Genomic DNA, 12,887 nt, shown 5'->3' on the forward strand with positions numbered 1-12,887 from the left:
ACATACACACCCACCCCACACACATACAACGCCCTCACACACACACATACACATAGACACACATTAGACCAAATGCGGCCGTATCAATCATTTCATTAAATATGCATAGAGGACATTCACCAGGTTAGACCATATTACGGACCACAAAAATGTCTTAATGAGTTTTCAAAGACTGAAATCATGTACCGAGTCTTCTTTGATCCAGTGAATTAAAAAAAAAAAAATTTTTTTTTCAACGTTTATTTATTTTTGGGACAGAGAGAGACAGAGCATGAACGGGGGAGGGGCAGAGAGAGAGGGAGACACAGAATCGGAAACAGGCTCCAGGCTCCGAGCCATCAGCCCAGAGCCCGACGCGGGGCTCGAACTCATGGACCACGAGATCGTGACCTGGCTGAAGCCGGACGCTTAACCGACTGCGCCACCCAGGTGCCCCTGATCCAGTGAATTTAAATTAAAAATCTATAAAACATAAAGGGCCAGAACAACTTTACATACTTGCAAATTAAACAACATGTTTCTGAATAATCATTGGGCCAAGCAGATATTACAGGGAAGACTAGAAATAATTTGAACTGAATAGTAATGTAACTCAGCATATCAAAATTTGTGAGATGTAGCTAACACCATCCACAGAGGGAAATTCTTAGCGTTCATCAGTTTTATTAGAAAGGATGGGGGGCGCCTGGGTGGCTCAGTCGGTTAAGCGGCTGTCTTTGGCTCAGGTCGTGATCTCGCGGTCCGTGAGTTCGAGCCCCGCGTCGGGCTCTGTGCTGACAGCTCAGAGCCTGGAGCCTGTTTGATATTCTGTGTCTTCCTCTCTCTCTGACCCTCCCCTGTTCATGCTCTCTCTCTGTCTGAAAAATAAATAAAAAAAAAAAAAAACAAAAAAAAAACGAAAGAAAGGATGGAAAATCAAACTAAAGATCTAAGCTCCCACCTTAACAACCTGGAAAAAGAAGAGAATGAAAACCAAAGCAAGCAGCAGAAAAGGAGTGAAAAAGGAAAGAGCGTAAATTTGTGAGATAAAGAGTAGAAATGATAATACCGTTTGGATTAATCCAGTCTGCACGGGTGGTCCCGTCAGCAACTGGTTATTGTGTGAAATGCCTTGACCATCAAGCTGGCTCAGTACTCCCACCTTCGCTTGGACAGACAGTATTTCTTCTCCTCGTCACGTGCCCAGCCCTGTACCAGCAACCTGTCCTTCAGAAAACGTGCCCTTTCACTCGCAGTAGAGACACACGTGCCTACAGATACACCTCTGCAATCATCCTGATCGGTGTGTTTTATTACTTTCCTAAGGGAATAATTGAAAGGTTGGTCATGCAAAAAAATAAAAAAAATAAAAAAATAAAAAAAATAAAAAATTTTAAAAAAAATTAAAAAAAAAAAAAAAAAAAGGGGGGCGCCTGGGTGACGCAGTTGGTTAAGCGTCCGACTTCAGCCAGGTCACAATCTCGCGCTCCGTGAGTTCGAGCCCCGCCTCGGGCTCTGGGCTGATGGCTCGGAGCCTGGAGCCTGTTTCCAATTCTGTGTCTCCCTCTCTCTCTGCCCCTCCCCCGTTCATGCTCTGTCTCTCTCTGTCCCAAAAATAAATAAATGTTGAAAAAAAAATTTTTTTAAAAAAAAGAAAGGTTGGTCATGCAAAGGACCACGGTCACTGTCTCTGAGGACAGGATGTATGGATTCAGGGGTATGCGTGACCAAGAAACTGCCGACTCTTCCAGGTGTAGCAAGGAAGGTTGTGGACTAACTCGAAACAGTCTTGCAGGGTTTGGATGTCTGAGCACGTGTGCATAACACGGTTCACCCAAGCTGTACCTAGAGGAAATCACTACCCACAGTGCCAATTACTGCCCATGCTTTTTGGTAGTAAGTTTCTTAATCTGCTCCATGTGTCCACTGTGTGTTGGGCTCAAGGAAGCTCTAGAATGTCCGAAAGACTTCATGGGCATGGGCACTGGTGTTTTATATGCCAGTGTGTAGCATAGGAGGGAAGATTCGGAGAGAAGCTTCACATGAGGTTATGTTGAGAGCAGCTGTATATACTTTACCAGATTGAAAGGACCCTTTGATGAATCACAGCATTCTATTTTTGTCGGAATAGTTGATTCGTTCTGTGTAAGTGTCCGTCAGAAGCCTGCTGAGCTCCTTAATGTTTCGTTTCTTTTTTATTTCTTCTCTTGTAGATAAAGAATTCATCTACAGAGAACAGAAAGGAAATGTGATACTACAGAATGTTGAAACAAATATTTCTACGGTGTTAATAGAAGGCAAAAAAATTGTAAGTACTCTCTCTAATGACCGGGATAATTTCATTTTTCCCTCCTGCAAGTCAATAAAGCAGAAAATGACTTTAGGTTTCAACTTTTAGGAGGAGCCTGGCAGAAGCAATAAACTTGTAACACTATAGCCTGAGCAGCTAAAGATAATGTGAAATTGAAACCACACTAATTTAATAAGATGAAAGCAGTTTCTTTCCTGTGCGGGACATTTCTCTGCAGGTGTTGGAAACAAGTGTTGCATAGCATATGTAATTGGAAGATCACGTCCTAGGGCTTTAGACATTTACAGAAAAATTGCAGTAATGCACAGAGAATACTTCAGGAGGGCTTGCTCAGTCTCGTTTAAAAAAAACACCTCATCTCCACATGCACAGGGAATATTAATGTAGGCACGCTGACTGCGCTTCGTCTGAACACGTGAAGTGATGTTTAGGCTTTAAAATAAGTACGGAGTGGATGCGAATGCCAGTCAGTGCCTCATAATCTGGGAAAACCCATTTTCCCCGAGATTTAAGTAGCATCGAAATTTGGAGTTCATGTACAGTTGAAAATACTTATTTAAATTTTTTTAATGTTTATTTATTTTTGAGACAGAGGGAGACAGGGTGCGAGTGGGGGAGGGGCAGAGGGAGAGGGAGACACAGAATCTGAAACAAGCTCCAGGCTCTGAGCTGTCAGCACAGAGCCAGATGCGGGGCTCGAACCCACAAACCGTGAGATCATGACCTGATGTTACTTTAAATAAACACGGAAGAGGGGCACCTGGGTGGCTCAGTCGGTTGGGCGTCCGACTTTAGCTCAGGTCATGATCTCGCGGTTCGTGGGTTCAAGCCCCACGTGGGGCTCTGTGCTGACAGCTCAGAGCCTGGAGCCTGTTTCGGATTCTGTGTCTCCCTCTTTCTGCCCCTTCCCTGCTCGCTCGCTCGCTCTCTCTCTCTCACACACGCACATACACAAAATAAACATTATAGAAATTTTTAAACAAACAGAAGAATACAATATCATCTTTACACTTCAATTAGCAACCATCAACATCATCCCTGTGTATTGAAAGGCTAGGAAGTGAGCACTGAACTATGAAAATCCTTCATCTTGTTGGGTGGGGAAGACTTTGTATATTATTTTTCATGGTGATGAATTCCATAATTGTTGTTTCGATGCCGTTTTACTCAATAATTTTAATCAGATTTTTAAAAATTCAGTATCACGTTTCAAAGGGATTAGACCTCTCCATCAACGAACATGTGAGCACCGCAGACAGTTCAGAAAGTACTTGGAAGGGAAAACACGTAAATTAAAAGAGTCCTGCTGCTCTGCGTATGTCAAGTTTTCTCACTTTTTATGTCTTTCCCTGTTTTAATTACTTATTTAAATTACTAAGTTAACATTTAAATAAAAAGTCTTTTTGTTTCTTTAATTTATGCTCCCCTTTGATTTTGTATAATCATTAGACTGTAGGATTTGAATTTTTATCTGTCTCTAAAAATTAATGAATTCTGACTCCTCACAGAGAGGGACATGATTACAAGTATTAGGAGACCCTTTCCAGAATCAAGAGCTGTAATGGGTTCATGTGTTGTAGAGGAACTCGGGAATCTGTTGAGATAAGAACTTGAGACCACTTTTTTCCTTTTTCCCTTCATCCAGTATGCTGAGCTTTCACAATTAGCGTTCACTTTACTTTATTCTGTTTCGTTTAATTTCCATCAAGGGCTCCGTGTGTGTGTGTGTGTGTGTGTGTGTGTGTGTGTGTGTGTGTTCTCACATTTGGAGGAGGAAGCAGCTCACTGCCGGGGCTTCTCCTGCTTGCCCTCTGCGGAGTCCTGCAGGCTGGCTCCCACAGGTGGGCCCCCGCAGGTGCAGGTGCGCCCCAGGTGGGAGGGGTCCCAGCCCCTGCCTGGTGGGCCCGTCCCCACTTTTGCTGTCATCCTCCTGGTCTGCATGACACAGCCAGCCAGCAGCCGTGCGGCTGGACAGGAGAGGCCGGCGTGGCCAGCGAGCGTTTCCACCCTGAGGCTGGCTGCGCTTCCCACCTCAGTAAAAACCAGGAAGGGGAAATAGCCTTGTCTTTGTCTGCAGTGGAGAAGGCAAAAGCCAGCGGCCCGAACGCCCGCTGAACTGTTTTGTCTGGCCCACAGACTGGTTTTTTGCAAGCTGGAAGTCCAGGTTTCTGTCTTTTCTTGAAATACAGGAATAGCTAAAAGCAGCGAGACATCATTTTCTCAGACAGCAGAATTTGGCGAGCGGAACGGGGTAGCAGCTGTCCGGTCCCCACAGCGACCACACTCGCTGACTTCTAACCAGACCGGCCTCTGAGTTTCCAACCCCCTTAGTCCAGGAACAAAGGGATGGCATAACAAGTCACCATCGTTTGCAAGAATGTTGTCAAAAGCCATGGCACGCGAGGTGTCTATTCTAGTTTGGTTTCTGTGCAGCGTTCGGTCCGGCCACTGTCCCTCTGCATTTTTTTTCTTCCTCTCCCTCGTGTCTCAGACACATTTTCTTCTTGTTCCTCTTCCCTTTCTCTTCCCCTCTTCCTCTTTCTCCCCCCGCTTATTAAAAGAACAGAAAACAAAAATATTTTTTACTTATTTTTATTTCCTAGGCTTGTCTCTCTCTCTCTTTTCTTTTTTTAAGTCGGGAAGTATGACATTGTGTACCTGTGTCTTTAAAAGACCTGCAAAGAAATGAAGTAGCAGCTTGATTTTCCTGGCCCTGCACCTGCTACGCTGTGCAGCTTTTCGGTGGTCTGATGTCGTCCTTCTGTCACCCCTGTGCTCTCATCTGACATTAAAGTGTGTCCTCTGAGCAGGGCCCTGGGCTGGCCGAGGTGGGTGGGTGGAGACCAGGATTAATGAAACAGGTTTACTCTCTGGGACCTTTCCACCCAGATCTAGAAGAGGCAGGCATTTGTGACGTCTGTGCTGCAGTGGAGGCAGGAAGGAGAGAAGAGACTCGATGCCAGCGGTAGATAGGGCGCAGAGAGGGACGTCCAGCAGCCCCCGAAAGGTGAGTACAGTTTGAAGACAGACGGGAAGCAGCATCCTTGCTGCACAGCGAACAGGCTGAGCAGTGAATGTCCCGTGGGCAGGCAGGGTGGCCAGTCACCAGCTCCGGTACAGGTCACGTGGGAGCGGTTGGAAGGCCGTGGCTCAGGGCCCCGGGAAAAGGTCAGGGAGCAAGCCACGGAGCGCCTTACCCGGGGTCTAGCCTTTTTACTCTGCAGGAAACCGAAAGGGATGAGACTGTTGAGGTCGGGTCTGTCTAGGAAAATAAAGCTAGAGTCACGTGACGGGGGTGCAGGAGGGAAAGATGAGAGGCGAGGGGCCCCTGGGACTGCTTCGGGCCCAGGTGAGGCTGAACCAGGTCCTGGTGAAAGCAGTGACTGGGGAAACCAGGAGGGACGAGTCTGCGTCCCGTCACAGAGCTAACATTGACGAGTCCGGCTGCGCGGTGCACGAGGGCCACCGAGGCTGTAGCCACGGTCTGCGTCCACCGGGGGCGTGGGCGCGGGTCTCAGACACCCGGAGTGGGGAGCAGTCAGGGCCGTGGAGGAGAAAACCAGGGCTAACCGAGGAAGGAGGGGGACACAGCAGAGTGCACTCGGGGTTCATTCAACACGCAAGGCTATGTGAGTGCTCACGCGTGTTTCCTTATTTAATTGAAACCCGGTGAGCGGCAGGCGGGATATTCTTCCCACTTTACCGAGGTTTATGGAGGCCAAGAGGTCTTTTCTGAGTCACGTAGCTGGTAGCTGAGAGCCCCCAGGGCTGGTCCCGAGCTACATCATTTCTAGATGGCGTAAGGGGTCTTGGGGCCAGTGTTCCACGGCCCAGGAGGGTACCACAGCCTCCGGTGCGGGGCTCACGCTGTGAGGCCACCGCTGCCTGTCCCCGTGGCCACTGCACATTGCCCCGAAAGAAGGATCACACCTGCAAAACACTGTGTCAGGCAAGCCTGATGCAACACCTGCCGAGGCAACCGTGCGGATTTACCTGTTTGCGAGGTGAGAGCTTTTCTCGGTGGTGGGTCTGCTCTGCTCTGTCCGGCACCTGCTTCGATCTGACTCCAAATTTAATGATTTTTAGGGTGCATCAAGGGCCCAGATGCAGACGGTGGCTGCCTTCCCCGGGAGGACCCCCAGGAGCACACGCGCCCTCCTTCCTCGTGCACGGGGACGGGCAGCTCACCACCGCCTGTGTGGCCAAGGCTGATGTGTGTTCCCCTCGAGGTGCACAGGGTGTCCCCATAACTTGTGCCATCTTCTCAGCATCTGCCTTTGGTTTTATCGTTACCAATCTTAACTTATTTCCTTGTTTTCCTTTCTGAGGCGATTTTCACAAAACAGCCCAGGGACGTATTTATACTCCCTGCCCTCCATTTCTTTCCCATTCCTTGATGATTTAGAGCATTCCATCATCCCGTATCTTTTTCTTTCACTCACGGCCGCCTTTCCTTCTCTGCGTTTATGATCACACAGGTACTTATCCATTACATGAAAACAAGACACCAGCCCTTGGCATAAGTGTCTCACCGGCAACACGCCGACATTTCCATACCTGTGGGCTCGCCATATGTGTAGACTGATGTTTTTCTGAGTCAGGATAGGGGCGCCTGGGTGGCTCTGTCATTTGAGCATCCGACTCTTGACTTCGGCTCAGGCCATGACCTCACGATCGTGGCGTGGGATTGAGCCCCGCATCAGGCTCTGCGCTGACAGCACGGATGTCTGCTTGGGATTCTCTCTCTCCCTTTCTCTCTCTCTCTGCCCCTCCTCGGCGCTCTCAAAGATAAACAAACTTAAAAAAAAAATCATAAAAATCAGGGTCATGTTATTAAAACTTACGTTACTGAGTGTGAGTAAACAGCCCCAAATAATGCAAAATGGGAACTGCACACCAGTCTCACCAGCGAGTGTAGCTACAGACGTTGTAACTGCAATATTGGCAAGTGGAACCCACTCATGTATCCGAATCGTGATTCACTCTGAATCATGTACTCCTGACAACAGCATTTAAATATCAAGAACTCAATCAGCAAAACCCATTACAACTACAAAATAACAGCAAAATCCTTGAGGATTACATCACAGACACTGAAAGGGTACCTGGTAAAGCTTATCAATAACTGCTAATAAAATTTCTGGGTGAGATGAAAAGGAAAAGCTGCCTAAATATGACAGAAACCATTTACCCTAAGCCAACTAGCAGCAAAAACCAATCTCAATGGCAGACAGTAGAACTATGTCAATGGCAGTCGGGCCAGAGTACTCACCATCACTACTCATATTTCATGTGCTCTTGGAGATAGCAGGAGATGCCGTATACAAGCAGAGTAAGTGATGGGGAACTAGAAAATGAAAGAAAAATGTCTTTCTTTTCGGGTAACGTAATTCCATCCCTAGAAAATCTAAAAGATGTTAGTTTGCCTAAGCTGTAATTAATAAGGAAAAAATTTCATCTGGCTGAATACAGAAAATATGTGAATAAATCCGTGGCTCTCTCTTCACAGACTTAAGTACCTAGAATATTCCATTCACTATATGAACAAAAACAAAAGTTCTCTCATAAATCTAAGAACAGCATAAGACTTAACGCAGACTACAAAGTCTTATTGAAGATTAGAATTCTACATGCAACAAAAATATCTTTCAGAGTTAAAGATAAAATAAACTGGAGACAAAATCCGAGAGCATTCACTGGCCACACACTAGCACTCTGAGACAGTGAAAGGAAGTTCTTTGGGGTAAGAAAGATTTTACTGGGTGAAAGTTTGGATCTACCTAAGGGAATGAACAGTGCCAGGAGAGGTAAATGTGGTCAACGTGTAGCTAAGCCTTTGGTGGGAACTTAAAGAAAATGAATTGGCTAGTCCTGAAAAAAATGCATCTGTTTTTTTATAAAAGGGTCTTTAAATGTGGTGAAGATGTCCAGTTCCTTTTAATATAAGACTTCTAAGTCTTTTCTCCTACTCTCTACGTTGACTAAAAACCGCAAACACATACACATAAAATCTTTGGAACATGTTAGAATTTTCTTGGGCAGGACACCCAGAGCAGAAATCTGATACAATGCAGGGTGGAAGATAACTATAGTATAAAGGACAGGTTTCCTATATCATTATGTCCATAAGCTTCCCTTATTACTCCCAAAGGATTCAAAGGTGAGTTTTAAAAAGCAAGACCCAGCTCTAAGCCTTCTATGATATATACTTTCAGTAGAAAGGCACAGGTTAAAATTAAATTAATGTAAACAGACATACCATCCAAACATTAACCAAGGGAAAGCCTGAATGGTCCTGTTAATATCAAAGTAGACTACAGAAGAGTCCCTACTACTGGAAATAAAAGGAAATATTTCATAAGGATAAAGGGGTCAGTTCTTTAAGAAGGTAGAAGAATGCTGAAGGTATATGCAACTAGCAATAGAGCTATAAGATTTGAAGCCAGAATTGGTTGAACCAAAACCAGAAGTGGACAAATCCACAATTAAAGTGGGAGGTTCCAACGGTCCTCTCTGAGTAGTTGATAGAACATGTAGGAAAACAGATCGGTACAGAGACCAAAGTCTTGAAAGCACAGCCAACCAACTCACCTAACTGACATTGATGGGTCACATCCCTCACCGACAGAGAACACGTTCATTCTGAGCCCACGTGGAACATTCACCAAAACTGATAAAAGTCTGGGCCATTAAACGAGTCTCAGTTTCTCTCGGAGGTTGGAAATTATGCAAAGACCAATGTCTAGCAAATACATAATTAAAGTAGGAATCAACAGCAGAAAAATATCTGGAATGTGGCCTGATGATTGAAAATTAAACAACCTGCTTTTAAGTGACGAATCGGCCAAAGAAGAAATCAGATGGGAATTAGGTAATGTGTTGAAATGAAGGGAAATTAAGACATATAAAATGAAAATTTATGGTGTGCAGGTAGGCAGCACTTAAAGGGAAATTTATTGCTTTAAGTGCTCCTATCATTAGATCTAAGCATGCACCTTAAAAAAAACAAAACTAGAAAAAAAGGAATGACGTGTAAGTATGCAGAAGAAAGGCAATAAAGGGAAAAATCAACCATATGGAAAAGAAAAAAATAGCAGAGAAAAAAAATAAACAAAACCCAAAGCTGGTTTTTGGAAAAGATTCATGAAATTGATCAAGAACAAAGATAAAGGACAAAAACCAATAATAGGAGCAGAAGAAAGTCCCATCAGTACAGGCTTGGAAAGGGTAATCGAAAATATTTGTAGTAGCCATAGATCAATAAACTTGACAATGAAATGAGAATAAACAAGTGAAATAAATAAATCCTTAAAAGATACAAATTATGACAGCTCACTAAAAGTGAAATAGGGACTCTCAATAGTCCTATATTGATGTAAAAGGAATTAATGGTCCAAGAGTTCCACATGTAGAAAATTCAAGGTGCAAATACATGGCTTCACTGGTCAATTCTACCAAACATTTAAGGAAAACATTATACCAGTTCTGTACAAACTTACAAAACAAATAGAAGAGGAGGAAATACTTCCCAAGTCATTTATTAGGCCAGCACTTCCCTCAATTATAAACCAAACGAGGTTATTACCGGAAAAGAAAACCACAGACTAATGTCCCTTATGAACACAGGTGCAAAAATCCTCAACAAAATAGCAAATCATGTCTAGCAGTATATAAAAGGGTTAATACATCATGACCTATAGAGATTATCTAAGGAATGCAAGTTTGCTTCAACATTTGAACATCAAACAATGTAATTAACCATTTTGACAGACTGAAAAGAGCAAAACAGCATAATTATCTCCAAAAATGCAGAAGAAGCATCTGAGATAATTCAACACTCATTATAAAACTCAACATCCATTGTCAAAATTCTGAGCAAACTGGAAATAGACAGGAGCATCTTCAACCTGATAACAGACATCTACAAAAGCACCTGCCATTAATACACTTACTAATGAAGACTGGATGTTTCTCCCTAAGATCAGGAAAAAGGCGAGGTGTCCACCCTCATTATATTTCCGGACATTATACTGGCGGCTCTCTAGTGTGTAATTAGGCTATAAAAAGAAGCAAAATGCATCTAATTAGGAAAGGAGTGGAAAAAAAAAAAAACTCTTCAGCCACAGGAAATATGATTAGATAGAAAATTCTAAAGAATGTACAAAAAAATTGCTGTAACAATTAATGAAATTTAGCAAAGTCGCGGAACAAAAGGTCAAGGTACCGAAATCAATTCTATTTCCATATGTTAGTAATAAACAACTGAATATTGATATGTGTATATTTTACATATATAAAACATCAATAATGCCGAATACTTAGGGATACATCTAACAAAACACGGGCAAGAGCTGTACGCTGAAAACTACAAAGCATTGCAGAGAGAAGTTAAAGATTTCTTTCAGAAGCCCTCGTTTCGAGAAGCTTACATTCTAGGGGAGGGGACGGGCACTAAATAAGATAAATAGGTTAAATATACATTATTTTAATAGTACGCCTAGGAAAATAAGGGATGAGGGTTATGAAAAATTGGAAGCAAGCCTATTGAGATTTCTAGGTCTCATGGCCACGGAAGAGAGGAAAGTCTTCACTTAGAAGGAGGCTCCTGAGAAGAAAGCTGACAGGTGACAGTCTAGAGCTTTTCAAGCAAGAGGAAGACCAGTCATGAAGACCACGAAGCCAGCGTGTGCCTGGCGTGCTCATGGAAGGTGTAGACAGCAGTGGCAGTGTGGCTGGGGTGCACAGGGTCAAGAGGCCATACTTGGAGGTGGGGACCAAGGAGTAGCCCCACTGCTCAGTGGGAGCTTTGACTTTTAGCCCACTGTGATGGAAGCCAAGGTGGTGTGGCTTCAAGCAGAGGGCAAGGTGATGATTCCTGTACTGAAAAGCTGGCCCCGGCCCCTGAAGCTAGAGTAGAGTGCAGGGGACAAAGTTAGAGCCTGGGGACACCGCTGGAAGGTTACTGCCATGGCCCGAGCAGAAGACTCATGCTGAGACCAGGGTGGTGGCGGGGGGAAGGAAAGCCTGTTCTGAATAGACTCTGATGATAGCCCAACAGTGGTTTCTGCTTGGCTAGATCTAAGATGTGTGAGACAGAGGAGAGGAGAGCCAGGAGTTTGCCCTGAGCGGCTGAGGGGGTGGGGTTGCTGGGGCTGGAGGGAGAAGGGACAGAATATGAGGGGCTGTATTGTATTCACGTTACCTTGAGTCTCCCACTTGACATTCGAGTGGAGGTGCCAGGGAAGCAGTGGGACATACACATCTGAAGATCAGGGTCAAGTCCAGTTGGGTTCACAGGGTCTTGGACATGTGACGCTTGGAATTGTCAGCAGGTACTTGGATTTCATAGCCACGAGTGTGGATGGTGTCAGAAACGTGATTTCTGATAGGAAACCCAGTCATTTATGTTGGTTACTCCAACATTCAGAGGTCAGAGAAATGAAGGGAACCAGCGAATGTGCATGAAGAGAAGCATCGAGGAGGTACGAGAAAACCAGGTGTGCGTCCTAGAAGCCAAGTGGAGGCAGGGTTTTGAGGAGGAGCAAGTGATGAGTTGTGCCAAGAGGAGAATTGAGACATCATGACGACATTAAGCAAGTTAGTCTCCGGTCACCTTGAGAAGAGAAGTGGGGATAAAAACATGGTAGGAGTGAGCTTCAGAAAAAATAGAAAACTCAGCATAACAGGTACCTTCAAGGAGACAGGGATGGACAGTTTTCTAAAGATAAAATCCGCATTGCCAGAAATATCCAGTGAGGATCAAATGTGCCCGAGGCAGGGAAATAGGAACTAAACTCTCAGCGAGGCACCACCTGACATCCATCAGAGGGTCAAACGGAAGAATGGATAGCAGCACTTCTGCCAGAGAAGGGAGAAAGGATGCATTCGCTCATCAGTAATGAGAGTGTTAATTCCAGAAACATTTCGAAAAGCAACTGGGCAATATCTATTTGCACTTTTTAAAAACTTGTGCATCATCAGCCCCACCCTTAGAAATGTGTTCCATAAAAAACAAACGTGGGTGAGGAGTTTTATTGCAATGTTGCATGTCGTAACTGTACTGGACACACATCCCAGCCCATCCTCGCCGCTCACAGCTTCTGTGTTTGCAGAGGCGGCCGTGTGCTAAACTGTGTCTGTAATGTCCAGACGAACACTCATGGTGCTTTTCCAGTCATTCCCAGATGTGTGCATAGTGGCCAAAAAATTGGGGTTCCAGATCTCATGCTGTGAACAGGTGTGTGTGTGTGTGTGTGTGTGTGTGTGTGTGTGTGTGTGTGTGGTCTGTGTCGTGCCCTGCTTTCCATGTTCTTTGTGCTTTTTCTTGGTGATTATGCTGTTTAAAATGGCCCCCAAGGATAATGCTGGAGTGCGGTAGTGTTCCGAAATGCAAGAAGGCTGTGATGTGCCATATGGAGAAGACACATTTGTGAGATGACTTGTTCAGGCTGAGTATAGTGTTGTTCACTATGAGTTCAGTGTCAGTGAGTCAACGGCATACAGTCAGTAAGATGTCTTGAAGGGCACCTGGGTGGCTCAGTTGGTTAAGCATCTGACTTCAGCTCAGGTCGTGATCTCGCGGTTCATGAGTTCGAGC

General features: G+C 44.7%; 1 protein-coding gene across 3 annotated transcripts in view; it reads left to right on the plus strand.

The window, feature by feature from the left end:
• Nucleotides 1–12,887, plus strand: part of DPP6 (dipeptidyl peptidase like 6) — a 941,878-nt gene that overhangs the window by 653,148 nt on the left and 275,843 nt on the right. For all 3 annotated transcript variants that reach the window (XM_040464519.1, XM_040464518.1, XM_040464517.1), the window contains exon 4: nucleotides 2,193–2,287. In XM_040464519.1, the coding sequence (XP_040320453.1) occupies nucleotides 2,193–2,287 (95 nt within the window). The remainder of the gene's footprint in view (nucleotides 1–2,192; nucleotides 2,288–12,887) is intronic.

Source organism: Herpailurus yagouaroundi, unplaced genomic scaffold, assembly GCF_014898765.1.
Source record: "Herpailurus yagouaroundi ecotype Mexico unplaced genomic scaffold, PumYag 483, whole genome shotgun sequence".
In the NCBI taxonomy this organism is placed as follows: domain Eukaryota; kingdom Metazoa; phylum Chordata; class Mammalia; order Carnivora; family Felidae; genus Herpailurus; species Herpailurus yagouaroundi.